General features: G+C 45.7%; 1 protein-coding gene across 1 annotated transcript in view; it reads right to left on the bottom strand.

The window, feature by feature from the left end:
• Positions 1 to 14,737: 14,737 nt before the first annotated feature.
• LOC144695186 (protein ripply2-like) overlaps positions 14,738 to 19,449 on the bottom strand; it is a 32,275-nt gene continuing 27,563 nt past the window's right edge. The window contains exons 2-4 of the mRNA XM_078566070.1: positions 18,257 to 18,332; positions 17,209 to 17,285; positions 14,738 to 14,978 (exon numbers count right to left, since the gene is read on the bottom strand). Coding sequence (XP_078422196.1) covers positions 14,840 to 14,978; positions 17,209 to 17,285; positions 18,257 to 18,332 — 292 coding nt within the window. The 3' untranslated portion in view covers positions 14,738 to 14,839. The remainder of the gene's footprint in view (positions 14,979 to 17,208; positions 17,286 to 18,256; positions 18,333 to 19,449) is intronic.

Raw genomic sequence — 19,449 nt, 5'->3', positions numbered from 1 at the left:
AGCCCGCGCTGTGTAGCGATTGGTCAATACAGTTAACTACATTTTCTTAAAGGTACCTGGCACTCCACTTTACCACAGTCAGGTAGCATTTTTCATTCAAAAGGTAGGGGAAGTTTGGAACCCCCTCCCCCAAAAAAGCTGTTGAGGCTAGTGGGCCAATAATATCAAAGCTGAGACTCAGATTTTTGTTAGACAAGGACATTAAGGGAAACGTATGCATGGCGGATAGATGAAATTTAGAGACAGATCAATTGCAATGCGATTGAATGGTGGAATAGGTACGAGGATTTCAATGGCCTCCTCCTGTTCCCAAGTTCCTTCCTTGTGATTTCACTATGTCTTTAGTTTAGTTACAAAGCTACTGTTTTTTGGAACCTATGCCTATTATGCCTGTTAGCAAAATCTAGCTGAGTAACAGCTGAGCCAAGTTGTTAGCTCTGGAACTTCCACCTTTAATGACTCCTGTCCCCAACTTTCCCGTGAGGAACAGGTTGAACTTTACACTCAAAATGTAGCAGGGTTGTGGAATGGGGAAGGCCATTGAAAGAGGCAGTGTGAATGGGCTCAAGGGAATTACATATCCTTCTGGACAGAGAAAGGGTTGATGGGTGACGTGTACAAGTGGGTGAGATGAAGTTGGTCTTGGGGAGTTAGAGTTGGCTTCAGGTAGTTCCCTGACTGTAGTTCACAGGAAATTTGCAAGTCCATTAATAAACAGGAGTTTATTTTCTTTATGCCCATCATCAAGTTCATGTTAATATCAGAACATGAGTGAATGGTTTCTACTGATTAACAATGCTGCTCTTTGTGTTACTTATTGTGTCAGCTTATTCATCGGGACACTCTGGGACTGATGGAGGAGACTTGGACAGTCTTTGGCCAGAGTTTGAGTTGCCTGGGGATTACATTACTGGTGGCTTGTTTCAAATTCATAGCGATGTACAATATCATCCAGACATGCCTGAAACTCCAAGATGTGTAAAGTTAGAAGTTTTATTCTCCTATCCTCAGAAAGCCGCCATTTATAGTCTATTGTTAGTTTCTCTGTGGCGATGACAGTGGTGGTGTAGCAGTTTAGTACAACTGAATGGTGTGCTTGGTCAGCTAAGAGTCAACCATGTTGATATGGGACTGGAATCACATATGGACCAGTCTGGGTAGGGACAGTAGATTTCCTTCCCTACAGGACATTAGTGAACCAGTTGATTTTTCTTAGGACAATCTAAAAACTTCATGGTCACTCTTACTAATGCCAGACTTTCAAAACTTAATGTCATGGTGAGATTTGAACTCACACCCATTAGGTTAATAGTCCAGTAATAAAACCATTAAACTACAGGACCTTAGACTGTGAGCCTGGGCAGTGACTGTCAGTAGGATACTTGTTAATAGAGAAATGAATGAACCAATTGGGTTTTCACGAAAAACTGACAACATTATTGTCACTCTTACTGATTCCAGCATTTTATTTCCTGCTTTACATATGAGCAAATGAACATACAAATTAGGATCATTCAGTAAGATCATGGCTGATCTGAATGTAACCTCAACCCACATTCCTGCCTACCCCTGATAACCTTTCACCCCCTAGTTAATCAAGAATCTATCTAGCTCTGCCTTAAAAATATTCAAAGGCTCTGCTTCCATTGCCTTTTGAGGAATCTCTGTTTTAAACTGCCATGGAACACGTATCCTCTGGATTTTTTGTCCCATAAAATAACTATTACATGACCAGACCTTTTGAGAAAACTTGTTTGCTTTAGCATGATTCTAACCAGAAAGCCATAGGTTCAATCCCTAAACTGTGTTGTGATCGAGCAGTACAAATAAACCCTCATAGGTCTGAGTAGATGCTAGGAGCTGTGTGTCTTTACTAAGGTTTAGGGCTGCAAGTACAGAAATCACTAAAAGCTAGTGGACAGGTGCAAAAAAACCCATAAAATAATGAGATGTTGGTCTTTACTTCAAGGAGGCATGAATACAAAGAGTTGAGAGTTACGTTGCAGATATGTAAAGTTCTGTTTGGACACCATTTAGAGTTCTGCATTCAGTTCTGGACATCACAACAAAGGAAGGAGATATTGCCCTTGGAGGGAGTGCAACACAGTTTCATTAGAATGATACCAGGGTTAGCAGCATTAAACAGTGAAGACTTGTTACATAGATTTGGCTTCTATCCCCCTAAGTGTAACAAGTTAAAAGATGATCTAATTTAGCTGTTTAAGATGATTAAATATTTTGTTATGGCTGATAGAGATAAACTAGTTTCCTTGGTGTGTAAATATAAATCAAAAGACGTAAATTAAATTTAGGGTGAGGCCATTCAGGCTGATGTTAGAGGTGAGGTTAGGATGACTGCCCTTGACATCAAGGCCACATTTGACCGAGTGTGGCATCAAGGAACCCTAGCAAAACTGGAGTCAATGAGAATCAGGGAGAAAACTCTCCACTGGTTGGAGTCATACCCAGCACAAAGGAAGATGGTTGTGGTTGTTGGAGGTCAGTCATCTTGGCTCCAGGACATCACTGCAGGAGTTCCTCGGGGTAGTGTCCTCGGCCCAACCATCTTCAGCTGCTTCATCAATGACCCTCCTTCCATCATAAGGCTAGAAGTGGGGATGTTTGCTGATGATTACACAATGTTCACCATTGAGATACTGAAGTAGTCCATGTCCAAATGCAGCAAGACCTGGACAACATCCAAGCTTGGGCTGACAAGTGGCAAATAATATTCATGCCACACAAGTGCCAGGCAATGACCATCTCCGACAAGAAAGAATCTAACCATCAACCCTTGACATTCAATGGCATTATCGTCACTGAATCCCCCACAATAAACATCCTGTGGTTACCATTGACCAGAAACTGAACTGGACTAGCCATATAAATACTGTGGCTACAAGAGCAGGTCAGAGGCTAGGAATCCTGTGGCGAGTAACTCACCTCCTGACTCCCCAAAGCCTGTCCACAATCTACAAGGCACAAATCAGGAGTGTGATGGAGTACTCCTCACTTGCCTGGATGAGTGCAGCTTCCATAACACTCAAGAAGCTTGACACCATCCAGGACAAAGCAGCCCACTTGATTGGCACCTTGGGGCTCAGATTAGGAAAATGCCCTATGCCTGAGATGAGAGTGTCAACAATTGTCTCCTAAGGACCACACTTGGTCAAGTCACCCCCTGCGGCTGCCTCTCAAGGCCCCATAACACATGCCGGAGAGTCCAGGCCACCATATGGATGGCCACTGTTTAGTGTGCATGATGGCTCACCATTCCCACACCCAGCACTTGTCCACACCACATGACTGAGTGGCGATAGCTTTGGCCACTCAGCTGCATCCTGAACTCTCATCTCATTTTCCTAACCTGGACTCCAAGGCTTCCCAGTTTGCTTGTACTATGAGGGCGACCTTTCAATGTCAACGGAAACATAATGCAAGGGACCAGGAGTGCACCCCTCCATCAGTGTTCGATGGCCACCTTTCCCAACAGGGTCCTCAGGATCGCCCAGCTGCACAATGGTTCTGCAGCACCATAGCACTCATTCGAGTTTGAACTGTGCATGTGAGGGGTTAAAAATAGAGGAGGAATCATTGGCACTGTGAGGAATTAGTGCTGCTTGAGTGGGCACAATTGCTTGACTAGGCTGACTCCAAGCATGTCACTTGAGCTAGAGGCTCTCAGCTGTGTTGGAGTGCTCATCTTTGAAATATTTTGCCATTAGCCCAGCTGTTTTGTTCCCCACCGCCACATGTGTTTGTGCTCAAACTTCAGTCGATGCTGCCATGACATCCCCCCCCACTTTGCACTGTCATCCTTGCCCCGAGGTTACCTTCTCCCGCTTCCCCCTTTGCACTACTGCCCTTGCCCCGGCACCACAAGCCAGCCACGAAGAAACTGCTGCAGAGACTTGCCTGTTACCCCAGCGAATCTGCAGAGCTGCTGGGATCATCGCGAGCGCTGCACAAAGTTGGGTGCACTCACCTCTGAGTTCCCCTCAAAGTTGAGGTCACCAGGTTCACACCTTTTAAAGGCAGTCGGAAACAACGCCGTTGTGAAATCATACGGACGTGGGATTTAAATTTGACGTGGGGGTATGATTCTGGCGTGCGGCCACGATAATTAGATGCAAATTTATTACAATGAAGTTCCCGATGTTCAACGGTGTGAAACGCGTCCCACCATTTTCAGGGGAGGGGAAATCACGTCTTGGATTTACGTTGCCAGGGAACACGACCAGGGCCTTCTCGTGAAAGTCTCTGATATTGCCACCAAATACCTCCACCGCGGACGGGGTGGAAAATCCTGGCCTATGTCATTGATATATATCAAGAAAAGCTTTGGGAATCTTATTATATACCTCCCTCCAGTCTGAAAAACAATTGTTCACTCCTTCTTCCATTTAGCCAACTTTGTATCCATGCTGCCACTATCCCTTTTATTTCATGGGCTTTGACTTTGCTGGCAAGCCTTTTCTGTGGCACTTTATCAAATGCCTTTTGGAAGTCCATGTGCAACACAACAACTGCATTGCCCTCATCAATCCTCACCGTTACCTCATCAAAAAACACAGTCAAGTCAGTTGAACATGATTTGACTCTATCAAATCTGTGCTGGCTTTCTTTGATTAATCCACTTGTCCAAGTTACTGTTAATTTTGTCCCAGGTTATTGCTTCCAAATCCGCTGAGGTTAAACTGACTGGCCTGTAGCTGCTGGGTTTATTTTCACACCATTTTTTGAACAAGGGTGTAATATTTCCAATCTCCTGTCCTCTGGCACCACCCCTCCCCACCCCCTGTATCAAAGGAAAATTGAAAGATTATGGCCAGTCCCCCCACAATTTCCACCCTTAATTCCCTCAGTACCCTCGGATGCATCCCATGCAGTCCTGGTGACTTATTAACTTTAAGTAACCAGCCTTCAAATATCTCCTCTTTCTCAATCTTTAGCCTATCCAGTGTCTCAAGTGTCTTTTTATTCACCATGACTGTGCCAGCAGCTAGCCACCAAAATGTTGTGCAGCCTCCATAGTCAACAATAGTGGACATTCTAATCGTCAATTAGCCACCTAACAGGCTTCCGGGCGGCCATCCTGGTGTGTTTTATTTCCTTTACCAAGGTGGAGTCTTACATTATGCACAGGTCATGTTGGTGTTTCAGCGCAAGACCCAATCTCGGCCGACAGACCATCAGCAAATCTCTAAACAAATGGAATTCTGCAGCAGGGATGGTAACGTATCCTTTTAATCTTGGCATTCTTGGATTCCAGTGAGCGTACTCTTCTATCTCCAACCCAAAACTTCAAGCATTGCATTCTACAATTCACAACAATTAATTTCTGCTTTTACCTCATCTTATTGCCGGTTATCATGCTAGCCTCCGCCCGCGTCCCTTTGCATTAAGGCCTGGGTAGGGGCAAGTCTCAGACCGCTCCATAACCGAGTCATTTGTGTAATGAAAGCTTCCTAGCAGCATTTGGAGCAAATGATGAATGTTGAGCAGGAAGTAGGAGAGATGCTACTCATGGTCAGATGGTGTTGAGCTAACTGCTGAAGGAGGTGAGCAAGGTAACAAGGTGAAATGTGCAGTGTTGGAATGGCTGAAAGCTGGGCCAACAGCAAGCGCAGAAGAGGACATGCAGTGAAGAAGGACATGATAAACCCAAGCCATAAAAGAAGCAGAGGGCTGAAGGAGATGAGCTGATTAGGAATGAGAATTGTCCTGGAGTCTTGCAGGAATTGAAGATTAATCTTCAGGGACTCTGCTGCAACCAACACTGGAAGGAAAATCATAGTGACATTCAAAATGAATTGCCTTTTTACATTTTCTTTGAACGTCTTTGTTTATTCGTTGAAAAAGTACTGGTGATGGGGAAAAGGCCATTTGACAATCAGGGAACTTCCAATTGGGTAATGGAGAGATATTTAACTTGCCAATTGCCCATGGAAAGATGGGGATCTGTGAGGACGGACATGTGAGGTGGCCAATGGTGTGAGTCTGGGGGCAGGGCTTGTGGAGACAATGGATCATGTGATGAAACCTCCAGGAATAGGTCCAACCAGAGTTGGCAACCCTAGACCGGATGCCAAACATGCAGATGGCACCAAGTATACTGTGTCCTTCCTCCTGGATCAGCATAGGAACCAAATTGGCAGTGACTGAGTGAGTGAGGAATGCTAAGCCTTGGGCTGAATCCCACCATCCTGCGAGGTGACACTGAAATAAAACAATTCGCCAATCTACATACATCTTAGACATTGATCTACACCCATGTGAGAGATTGATTACTTGTCAATTTGTTTAAACAGGTCTCGATGTCAAATTGGTCCAGTGAATTTGATCCAGGCCAGTGGGGAAAGCGGGACAGGTTTCACTGCTCTTGCTTTGTGCGCGAAGACTGTCCTGTGGGAACCTTCGAAATCCCACAGCTTCATAATTCTACCGAGAGCTGAAGATTGTTTCAGGAAAAGGCAATTCCATCTTGAAGTAGCAGTGTCATGTCAGCATGTATTAAGCTAATGGCAAGGGGAAGAATTGCACCAGTCACTGTGGACAGCCAGATCCTGACGACTCCCTGTGGTTGGCTGGGCAAGCTTGGTTCAGCTGGTCATACCCTTGCCTGAGTCAGAAAGTTGTCTATAGAGTAACATAGAAAAGATGGAGTGCTGTACTCTGAGGCACTGTTTCTGCTGACTTATTGAACATGGCGTCATCCGCCTTTTCCAGCCATTTGGGTGGGGGCTAAAGATCCCATGGCACTATTTCAAGAAAAGCAAGGCGTTTTCCCTGTATTATGGCCAACAACATATCAGGAAAATCCTTGGATTTATTCCCAGGCTTTACTGAGTTGGCTAATTTCAGCTAATTCACTGTACTCTTCCTTGACTGGGTGAGTGAGGGTGTGTGTATGGTGCCGCGGTGGGGATGAGGGGGGATTGCAGCAGGATTCTGACTCCTGATTGTTGTCCATTAGCTGCTACCTTATCGAGGCTGGTAAGGAATGAATTTCATTGCCCAATCTCGATGTCTTGTTTCCCTGTCAAAGAATTGACATTTGAATTTTTACATTTTTTTTCACGGGATGTGGGTGTCGCTGGCTAGGCCAGTATTCGTTATCCATCCCTTATTGCCCTCAAGAAAGTGGTGGTGAGCTGCCTCCTTGAACTGCTGCAGTCCATGTGGTGTAGGTACACCCACAGTGCTGTTAGGGAGGGAGTTCCAGGATTTTGACCCAACGACAGTGATATCATTCCAAGTAAGGATGTTATGTGACTTGGAGGGGAACTTGTGGGTGGTGGTGTTCCCATGCATCTGCTGCCCTTGTCCTTCTAGGTGGTAGAGGTTACGGGTTAGGAAAGTGCTGTCTAAGGAGCCTTGGTGAGTTGCTGCAGTGCATCTTGTAGATGGTACACACTGCTCCCAATGTGCGTTGGTGGTGGAAGGAGTGAATGTTTAAGGTAGTGGGTGTAGTGAATCAAGTAGGCTGCATTGTCCTGGATGCTGTTGAGCTTCTTGAGTGTTGTTAGAGCTGCACTCATCCAGGCATTTTGACTGAGGCACTGCAGACTGTACCCCAACAGGAATCAGTACTCTAGGGCTTTACCCCAACAGGAATCAGTACAGGAATCAATACTCTAGGTCTTTACCCAAACAGGAATCAGTACTCTAGGCCTTTGCCCCAACAGGAATCAGTACTCTAGGGCTTTACCTCAATAGGAATCATTACTCTAGGGCTTTACCTCAATAGGAATTAGTACTCTACGGCTTTACCTCAATAGGAATCATTACTCTAGAGCTTTACCTCAATAAGAATCAGTAATCTGCAGCTTTATCTCAATAGGAATCAGTACTCTAGGGCTTTACCTCAATAGGAATCAGTACTCTAAGGTTTTGCCCCAACAGGAATCAGTAGTCTAGGGCTTTACCCCAACTTGCCTGCACTGTAGGGTTGCAATCCAACAGGAGTCCATGTGGTAGGGCTGCACCCAAAAGGTACCCATGCTTTAGGGCTGTACCCCAACAGGTGCCCAAGATGTACAACCTGGCCAGGTAGTGGAGGAACAGAAAGAAGACAGTGATGATGAAGATGTGCCATTATTTAATATCATACTCGCAGCCACTAGCCCAGATACTGACACTGATTGTAATTTAGAGGATAGCATAGAGATGGACTCTGAATGTGGTGAGACACCAGGCAAGAGTGGCCTGCAGCCAGGCAGCGGGCAAGGATAACGCAGGTGCCTGTGTGAGACGACTTGGACAAGCATTTTGATGGGGCAGGCTACAGAAGAACACTGTTGGTTATGTACAATGGAAATCCTGCTAGGAAATTTAAATCAATATCAAGGAACGTAGAGGAATCCAGCACTAACTTGACACAGGGCTTTGTGCAGAACTTAGAGCCCACCCCCTCCAGCATGGAACTCCCTTTGCACACTTATGGACCCAATCGTAATGCAGCAGCTGAAGGCCGAGGTAGCAGTTTCAGTTGCTGTACCCGTAGGAGCCGCCCAATGTCTGAGTGCGATGGTGGATGCTCAGCCTGCTGCCGTCATTACGCATGCACGGGTTTGTGCATTGGAGTCATAGGCCATGCCATCTGCTCTAGTTGCCCAAAAGCTACCCTTTAGTTTGCTGTGGTGACTCAAATGCAGCTGGCAGCATGGATTGCCACAGAATGAAGGTATCGTGACTGCTGCTAGCGTACCGACATGGACCTACATGATTGGCAGCCCATGGTCGCAGATCGTGGAATCTGTCATGGCTGTGGATGGCAATATGCAAAGTGCTTGGCAAGGTGCCACAGCAGGTCCAGCAATCTGTCCTCCAGCAGATTACTGGGATTGTTGTGGCCCTGCTCTGGGGGCCTGGCAATGACTCCATGGAACATAAACCTGCTCTCCACTCTTATGATGGCAGTGTTCATCCTCCTATCCCCGCAACCCTGCCGGAACCCCCTTGCTGTTGCCGCCTAAGTCTGGTCTGATGCTTGTCGCAGAGCTGGTGGCAAGGGCTGTGCCCTCATGATGGCAAGGTTATGCAGGATGCAACAGAACAACGAGCTTGGGCACCTACTCTGCCGAGTACCGCAGGGCACCTCCAGAGCGGTCCAGGCAGTGGAAGCATTGCTGCAGCATGTAACAAAGGTCTGCTCTGCCACATTTTATGTGGCTGCATGGATTTCATCTTTTCTATGTTACGCATGCATGTGTTGTGCATTGGAGTCATCGGCCATGCCATCTGCTCTAGTCGCCCAAAAGCTACCCTTTAGTTTGCTGTGGTGACTCAAATGCAGCTGGCAGCATGGATTGCCACAGAATGAAGGTATCGTGGCTGCGGCTAGCGTACCGACATGGACCTACATGATTGGCAGCCCATGGTCACAGATCGTGGTATCTGTTTTGTTTCTTTATTGGACAGAGTTGACATGTGGTGCCTGTAAAACAACATAAATGTAGTCAGTGGCTGCCTGAATCATGAGGGAGCCTGCAATCCTAGTGAAGCCATGTGCCTATTCCACCTATTGGCAATAGGGAATGAAATGTGGGTATGTCAGAGCCTCAGTGACCTCCCTTATGCAACAGTGGATGGAAACTATGAGATGTTTGCAAATATTTCTAGCTCCAGCTTGGAAGGAGCCTGACACATAAAGCTTCATTGCCTCAGCCAGCTTCACAGCCACTGACAATACAACCCCTTCCCTCGTCTGAGGTTGCAGTTGTGGCTGCAACAGGTGACAGATTTCAGTGAGGATGTCCTCACTGCAGTGCACACATTGCATACCCTATTTCTCAAATTCAGGTAGGAGGATTGCTCCCTAAACGCACTGGGTATATATCCCCTTGTGCTGAGAGCTCTTCTCCCCCTCTCCCTTATTGTCCTGCACTGCATGGCTTCTGTTCATTCTCAAAGTCATTCTGTATTCCAACAGGAATGCCTATTAGTGCAACAAATGTCTGGGAGCAATGGATTTGTGCAGAAGCTATGAAGTCAGCAAGATCTCCTTCAGCACCTGCTGCACCACCTTGTATAGACTTTTGCAACTTGAAACAACTATAGAAAGCGCCAGTTGTAAGGATCTAAGCAACAGCCAGAAGAAATCAAGCAACAACTAACCTTTAAGTAGTCTAATGTGTTTAATTAGCACTGGCGGAGGTGCCTTTCGGGGAGAAGGCAGGAGAATGGGGTTGAGAAGCTTATCAGCCATGACTGAATGGCGGAGCAGACTCGATGGGCCGAATGGCCTAATTTCTGCTCCTATGTCTTATGGTCTTATGGTCTTTCTGCTGGTGAACACGTGTTCAGTCGTGTGATGTTAAGAGTGGGCATTAGCTGGAGTGCTGCACACGGATTGGCAGCATGATCCACCTGCTCTGCGGACCTCTAGTGGATGTTAACTGTGCGCGTGCTATCGCCCCCATCAGTATGGCATCTGGCACCATTCTCCCCAAAAGCGTTTGTGTGCACGGTGGACACTTTTTGGATGTCTAAGGGCTGTGGCAGCGCCCAAGACAATGGGCACAAACGATCTCAGTTGCAACAGATGCCTTCACAGCCACTGGAATGCAGTCCTTTCCCTGACCTGAAATTGCAGTTGTGGCTGCAGCAGGTGAGAGATTTCAGGGAGGATGTCCTCACTGCAGTGCACGCATCGCATACGCTCTTTCTTGAGTTCAATAAACAATACACTGAACTGCTGAGCATACCATGTGTAGTGAGCGTAAGTGATTTGATTTAAAATAACACCCAACAGCTTTTTAAAATTGCAGGAGCAATCCTGGTGCTATTAATCAAATTCAGATCACTATAATGTAGCACAAATGAGATTAAGGGTTTATTAAGCAAACTGTTTCATCTACTGAATGCAGCTAGCACAATCACATAGACGTCCAGCAGACCATCAAATGTTGCAACAGTTTTTCACCCCAGACCCTTGAATGAAGTAAAAAACGTGTGAGAATTCTAAAGTCAGGTGTTTGCCCATTCTAACGCTCTGCGGGCTGTCAGTGAACAGGTTACAGGATAGGAGAATACTTTGAAGTGTGGGATGTTCTTCTCCGGGAGCATTAAAGTGGAGTCCATTTGAAATAACAATTCATGATTGTTTGAAGCAAAAACAGAAACAGAAATACCTGGAAAAACTCAGCAGGTCTGGCAGCATCGGTGGAGAAGAGCACAGTTGACGTTTCGAGTCCCCATGTCCCTTCAATAGAACATCTGTTCTGTTGAAGGGTCATGAGGACTCGAAACATCAACTGTGCTCTTCTCCGCCGATACTGCCAGACCTGTTGAGTTTTTCCAGGTATTTCTGTTTCTGTTTTTGTTTTGGATTTCCAGCATCCGCAGTTCTTTGCTTTTATCTCATGATCGTTTGAAGCTGGGGAAGATACAGGCCCCTGGTGACAGAGCTGGAAAATAGCAAACTGCTGGCACAGTCACAATGGCCTGAAGTTCCTCTTTTGCAAAGCAAGCTTGTTGTTAAACCTGGCATGTTTCAGGGAGAGGGACTGCGCCACAAGAGGCAAACAGTGGATGTTGTAGCTGTAACCTGTTGCTCTGGTACAGGATTTGTGAGCTGTTTCTCGCTTGCTCTCTCTTTCTCGCCACAGGAAAAAGCTTGACCTGCGACGTCAGGGCTGAGATTTACCTGCGCTGGGGCAGCAATATTTCCATTGCATTGTCAGTGATGTCAAGTGCTGGGCTTTTAGTAATGGCCAGGGCTACCCTGATCTTTGTCATTCACCTCACCACCACCTTCTCAAGGGGCATTTAGGAATGGGCAATAAATGCTGGCTGAATAAAAAAAAAATCTCCGTTTGTCAAGGCAGCAGTGGGGAGGCGGAGTTGTGCTTCCTCATGCTGTTCACCTTGGCATCGGATGCAGTAGCGTGTCTTCCTTCATTGGAAGGCCAAACGATGTGATCTGCAGAGCGAGGTGGCCCCTCTTTACTGTGATCTTCATGGCCTGTCTGCCATTTATATGCGTCAGATTCTTTCAAATAGTCTGTATATTTAAAATGGCCACCAAGTTGCCTAAAGCCTATGATTGATTACTGGGTTAAATATAATGGGAAGTATTGGTTTGTGTTTGCAAGCTCACCCCTTTCAGTCTTCCATTGTTCAGTATGGATGGTCCAAGAACCCACAGTGATGGTGATTAACTGTAATCTTTCTCAAATGGAAATATTCTCATTCTGCACTACTGACGATGACCTCACGATGTTCCTGTCCGGTTTTCTTTACACCAGGGTCCTGAATTTGCTGTGCTTTGCCTTTGCTTTCTTTGGAAAAGATTGCTGAAGAATCACAATGAAGCAAAGTGTATCTCCTTCAGCATGGTGTGTTCATCAACTCCTGGTCCTGCTACATGTTTGTGTTACACTCAGGCTTCAGGTAGCACCTCTCCTTGGCCCAGGCCCTGGCTGCTCTGCACAGCTTGTTCACAATCCTCCCTAAGTGTTCCTTTATTCTGTTCAAACCCCAGTGCAGCACAACTGCAATTTTCCAAAGTTGTATCCAGGACTACACAGAAAACAGAGCTGCTTAACATCCTGACGGTGGGATGGTTATGGGTGGTGGTGTGACAGAGGGTGGTGGCTGGAATGGTGGACTTTTCATTTTGACTTTAAGTTCATGCAACAACTTTCTTAACTCTCCAATCTCTTTCTCCTCCTCTCCCAAAGGTACAGTTCCATGGGCCCTTACTCTCACTAGGTTACACTTCCTTCATTTTCTCACTCTCTTTCTCACCACTCCCTTTCTCTCTCTTACCTTCTCCCACCCCTTCCTTTAAATTATCTCTTGCTCTTTCTCTCCCTCGCTCTCTCTCTCTTTCTCATATTTCCCTTCTCTATTTCCATTGAGCATAATAATTTCCATTCTTAGCACGGGCCCAGCATCAAGCAAGTTCAGCCATTACTGGGGATACCACTGTCTCTTGGTCTTTCACTGTCTATCCCAGTTCACTTGGTGCCCAGTCACTGTCAAGTGCCAATTTAATAGGCTATTTGGGAACAGAATTGAAGGTATCATTAGAAGATGACACAGGGGCAATTAGGGATGGGCAATAAACGCTGGCCTATGTCAGGAATGTCCACATCCCATAAATTAATTTTAAAGTCATAGCAGTCTGGGTGACTCTGGAACCAGTTTACAAGAAAATATATCGGTGGATTTAAAGCATCGCCATGTACCAAGGGCCATCTTTGTGAGCCTTTAGTTACAATTCCAGGACCAGCTAATCTGTAGAATACTTGGTAGTTTTTTTCGTAATTTTTATGTCGTTTTATTTTTTGAAATTGTATAAAAGCTGTTTGTGCGATGATTGATTGTCAGATTGAACCTCTCAGTTCCTTACGTTCTGATTCTGGTTAGATGTCCACTCTTTTACCTCTTGTTCTGTAGATTAATCTGAATGCCCTAGTGTTAAATCAAAGTGCCTCAACACAGCTAGTTGTGTGATTCAAAACTGGCTCTGCAAAACTTTGTACAGGCATAAGGTCTGCCTGAAGTAAAGTTTAAAGCAGCCTCATTACAGAAAGCCTCAAAACTGCAGAGTCAGATTTGGTCCTGGAGAGATTCTACAAGACTTGATATTTAATCTCACTGTAATCCTCACTGTAAATGTGGCATAGTATTTTTCACTGTACAATGTCAAAGCACAACTTCCTATACTGGACAGCGTCTGGGTGCGATATAATATCCCGCCACAAGGTGGTGCTGGACAACAACACGCCCATTTCTCTAGTTCTGTAGAACTGTTCTTGGTATTTTTTTTTTAACCTGGTTCTCCTTATTGTTTGGGATGCAATTCTGAGCCCAGTCTGCATTTTCAATGCGCAATACTTTGCATTTTGACTCTATGTGACTGTGCAAAAGGATTATAGTGAATCGACAAAATAAAAACAGAATTACCTGGAAAAACTCAGCAAGTCTGGCAGCATCGGCGGAGAAGAAATCAGTCAACGTTTCGAGCCCTCATGGCCCTTCAGCAGAACTGAAGCATAGTTTCAACAAGGGAGAAATATAAATTGGTTTAAGGTGGGTGGGGGGGAAGAGACACATTGAGGGTGTGGTGTGAGCAGATAATCAAAAGATGTCAGAGACAAAAGGGTCAAAGAGGTGTTGAAGGTGGTGGTCTTTGTCAAAGACCACCACCTTCAACACCTCTTTGACCCTTTTGTCTCTGACATCTTTTGATTATCTGCTCACACCACACCCTCAATGTGTCTCTTCCCCCCCAACCACCTTAAACCAATTTATATTTCTCCCTTGTTGAAACTATGCTTCAGTTCTGCTGAAGGGCCATGAGGGCTCGAAACGTTGACTGATTTCTTCTCCGCCGATGCTGCCAGACTTGCTGAGTTTTTCCAGGTAATTCTGTTTTTATTTTGTTTTGGATTTCCAGCATCCGCAGTAGCTTTTAGCTTTTTGTTTTTATCATAGTGAATCGACAGCCTATTTTACATCCCTGTCCATTTACCTTTACCTCGTGCTATTTGCAATAGGAATCATGGGCCAATGACTAAAGATTGGAAACAATGGATTATTTTCTGTTCCTCCAGTTCTGAGCAAATATTCACATTTAAACAGTTATAAAAATTCTAAAGACACAGATGTGATAAAAAAAATTTAATTTACAAAATTAATTAGATCTTAATAAATACAAAATGAATACAGTTAAGGCTTCTTAATTATAAATTAATATGTAAATATACAGAATAGAGACCAACAATCCTCAGCTGATAAGATGCTACCAGCCACATGCTTTGCACATACTACAGGTCCACAACTGTGTTAAATAATAGTGTCCTTGCACAGTGGATCCTGCCTTGGGTTAATTGCTATCGTCACTCTCTGATTCGCTGTCACTCTCCTGATAAAACGAGATTGTTGCCTGCACCGGGAAATTCGCCAACAGATAAGCTGCATCTTCGTATAAGAAATCAAAACATTTGGATTTGGGCCAGAGAAGTCTGTGAAGAAGGAGAGAGAATATTGTTTAAGTGTTTCACATGCTCCGTCAGATCTGCCAACATTTTAATTTCCACTGATAGCAGGTGGTAAACCGGGGGAGTTACTTCACTGGCTGTCTCTGCTGTAAACCCTCAGATCCCTTCAATTTAAAACACTCATCCTCGTATCACCACTCTCCCTCGCTTCCTCCTTCGATTCCTCTATCCCTTCTTCCGGCCTCCTCCCTCTCTCTGTCCTTCCCACCTTCTCCCTCTGTCCTTCCCTGAACCTCTTTCCCTCTTCTCCCTCCCTCTCTCCTTCCCTCCCTCCATCCATCCCTCTCTGTACCTTTTTCCTCACCGTCACTCTCTCTGTTATATTGTTATGTTATTCATAAAGAGATAGGAACGAAATATTATGAGCGTGTACACCCTGGGTCCCACGTTCACTGTCATAGGAACATAGGAGCAGGAATAGGCCATCTGGCACTTTGAGCTTTCTCCACCATTTGATAAGACCATGGCTGATCTGATTGTGGCCTTAAAACTCCACATACCTGCCTCCCCTCCACCCTGCCCTTAACCCCTTGTCAATCAAAAATCTATCCCACTCAGCCTTGAATAAATTCAAAGAGCCAGCCTCCACTGCTTTCTGGGGAACAGGATTCCACAGACTAACGACCCTCTGAGGAGAAAAAATTTCTCCTCATCTCCATTTTAAAGGGAAGACCTATTATCTTTGTGTCCCCTAGTTCTAGTGTCTGTCACACTGCAGCCATGTGACAAGTACCAATGCATCAGTCTACCAGCCAACCAGCCAAAAGGGGTGCTGAAAGAAATACACTCGATGAAGCCCCAAGGTCTTGAGTCTAAAGCGTGATTAATTCTAACTTATGGGAGCCAGAAGATGTAACAGCCTCTCTCCATTCCTCCCGCCTTCCCCCTAATCCTTCCCTCCCTCACTCCCACTTTCCTTTCTTCTCATCTTCACCCCCTCCCCTTGACTCCTCACTCCCTTTTTCCTTCCCTCTTCCTCTCCTCCTCTGTCTCTGCTTCCCTCCCTCCAACCCCACCATTGGTGGCATTCTCTGGAATTCCCTCCCTCAATCTCTCTGTCTGTCTCTCCTACTTTAAGATTCTCCTTAAAACCTGGCTCTTAGACCAAGTTTTCAGTCACCTGTCCTAACATCTTCTTTGGTTCACTGTCCATTTTACCCCTTGCTCTGCGGGAAGCTCCTTGGGGTATTTTTCCACATTAAAGGGTGCTCGACAAATACAAGTAATTTTTGAAAAATGAAAGGTCAAAAATCTAGGTGATTACAATTTGCTTAAAAGCGTTCTTTTTTGCCTGAAAGAAGATGAAGTATGTCAACGGTGGGGAATTGTTCATTTTGCATTTCAGACCCCTAGTGTCAAACTCCCCACATAAAAAAACTTGAAAAGAACTTGCATTTATATAGCACCTTTCAAAACTCTGGATCATCCCAAAGTGCTTTAGAGCCAATGATGTACCTTTTGAAGTGTAGTCACTGTTGACATGTAGGAAATGCGGCAGCCTATTTATGCATAGCAAGATTCCACAAACAATGTGATTAAGAGCATCAAATGCAGAAAAAAGCTTCCCCTTCCCCACACTCCCAGCCTCAGAGTTAACTGTCCCACTGCAGAAATTGTCCCATATAACCATCCTCAGGTCTGCTGGAGTGACATTGCCAATAGTGGGGGCACCCAGACTGTGATTCTCGGGGAAATTCCCCATGACCCTTCATCACAAGCTTCAACTGGCACAGCCAGTCAGGTCGCTGGGGGTGGGGTACTCCGAACATGCCCTCCTCTCCCACCAAAGCCGTATGACTGGTGGGACTGCCTCACCGCCCCCCCCCCACGATGCTGAAAATTTTGATGGGGGCCAATGGCGGAGGCCAAGGCTGGGTGCAACTCGGCAATTCCACTGGCATGGGCTTCGACAAGCGGATACCCAAAGTTTCAGTGTCTTAGATCAGGCAGGAAGAGCGGCCGATTGGGTGAGTGGTAGAGGATGGGCATCTGTGGGCTTCGTACAGTTAGAGTCAGTGTATTTGGGTAAGGAGGCCGAGAATGCAAGGGTTCGGAATAACAAGGTTCCCTGATCACTGATGCCCTGTCATGTTTAAATTGGGCACCAAATGTATGTGCCAATCAGTTATTTGTTCTTCGCAGTTCTCTGCTCCTGAAAATCAGCAGCATAAATGATTTCCCATCGGACACTTACTTGACGGGGTGTCGGAATGCTGAGACTTTGCCTCCGGTGGGTGTTTGCTGATGCTGTTTGATGTCTGACGGAGTCAGCTGCAACAGAAAGGTTAGAATGTTGGGGCTGGAATAAACAAAACATTCTGCATAATAAAAAGAGTGCTAAAAATACTCAACAGGTCTGACAGCATCTGGGGAGAGAGAAACAGAGTTAACGTTTCGAGTTGAATATGACTTCTTCAGAGCCACATTCTTTAACTTTGCTTCACAGTCACACAGACACCCAAGTTCTGGTGCTGTAAAGGTATCAATATGGGGCATCACACATCCATACTGGGCACTGCAACACTCATACAGGTCATCACACATCCATACTGGGCACTGCAACACTCATACAAGGGCATCGCACATCCATACTGGGCACTGCAACACTCATACAGGGCATCGCACATCCATACTGGGCATTGCAACACTCATACAGGGCATCACACATCCATACTGGGCACTGCAACACTCATACAGGGCATCACACATCCATGCTGGGCATTGCAACACTCATACAGGACATCACACATCCAGTCAGAGCATTCCCCCTAAGTTTTATGAGCTATGTTGTAAGGGATGTATACAGCAGAGTCCCTGTGTGATCCCAAGATGGGTTGGGGTCTGGGGTGATGCAGAGGTGGTACTGAACGAGGACTTTCTCTCAGCCATTCCTTACTGAGTAGCAGCCGAGCCAAGTCTCCTGATCCGTGCTGTTCACTGTGGACTGATGTGTGAACAACATATGAAGATTCCCATTCCTCATCACCACCCAGTCAGGCCCATTGGCTAACAGCAGGCTCTGACTCATCTGTGAGGCCTGCTCTGGTCAAATATGTTCACCACATAGTTCATCACTCACACGCACATCTGAAGAACGGTCACTTTGATGTGAGGTGAGCCGAAGGTGGAACTGAACAAGAGGCAGAAGGAGACAACACTGGAACAGGCCATTAACTCTGGAGCTGTCATTGTGACAAACAAGTGAATGGGGAGAGAGAAACATATTGTTGAGCCAAACTTACTGTTGCCATCTTTCTTTGTTGTTCCTCTTCAATATCTTTGGGCGTGATTAGCCACGGTCTCCAAATACCATCAGCACTGTCAATAATAACACAACAGACAGGGTTAGCAAAGGTTGGGACAGGGGGTAGAGCAGGTTTCGAGGACTCCGTACTATCAGAAGCCTGGAAACTCTACTGCAGTATTGTCTTATTAACTGCTAGAGAAGATGTGTATAACTAAGATCCTGAGTCATTAACATGTTCTGTGTCTGAGCTGCTCCTAACCTTTGCCTGTGGGTCGGAGGGTTGCACGCTAGCCTTTGAGTTGAAAGATCATGGGTGCAAGTTCCATTCCAGAGAGCCAAGACCCATAAGCCCGGTTGGCTCACCAAGTGCAAGTACCAAGGGAGTGCTGCATTGTCAGAGAGGTGTTGCCTTTTGGGTGAGACGTTAAACCGAGGTGGGTGTTAAAGATCCCATGGCACCATTTTGCAGAAGAGCAGAGGAGTTCTCACCAGTGACCTGAATATTTATCCCTCAATCTGCATCATTGCAGCTGATTATCTGGGGATTATCACATTTCTATTTGTGGGAACTTGCTGTGCACAAATTAATTGTCAGGTTTCCTACATTACAGCAGTGACTACACTCCAAAAGTATTTCATTAGTTTTAAAGTGCTCAGGGTCAGCCTGAGGTTGTGGAAGGTGATATATAAGTGCAAGTCTTTCTTTCCTATCCATCGGCCGCACAGGTCAACAGGGTAGGTGCGACACTTACTCCCAGGCAACTATCTCCGTAGCACAGAAAGAAGTTAGAGATTGGCTCCTCAGGTGAACAAGGGCTTATTCCTGCTCCCCAATGGACATGATCCTGTTTACTGGGACTTTAATGTGTCACCAAGTTGGCAAACAGCAATGGCCCATGATGCACTGTGCTCTACTTTATATCACTGGCTGCAAACTGATTCATAACTTATTGACTAAACTCACTGATGGCTCAGTTAGTCAGGGCAGAGACAGATAATAAGGGCATTCACAGGTTAAACCCCCAGCCTGGGTTGGAATGACTGATTGTACGCCAGGCAACAGTCGGATGTATTACCACTGGATTCGGTACCCGCGGGATAGGGAGCTGGAAATCAGTCAGGTTTCCTGCTCATTGCTATCAATTGATCCCTGTTGGATGCGTCCCTGGATGTACTTTGTGTAATGAC

The sequence above is a fragment of the Cetorhinus maximus genome, chromosome 21, assembly GCF_964194155.1.
Source record: "Cetorhinus maximus chromosome 21, sCetMax3.hap1.1, whole genome shotgun sequence".
NCBI lineage: Eukaryota > Metazoa > Chordata > Chondrichthyes > Lamniformes > Cetorhinidae > Cetorhinus > Cetorhinus maximus.
Note: the sequence above shows the minus strand (reverse complement) of the source record. Positions and strands in the feature narration are given on the sequence as shown.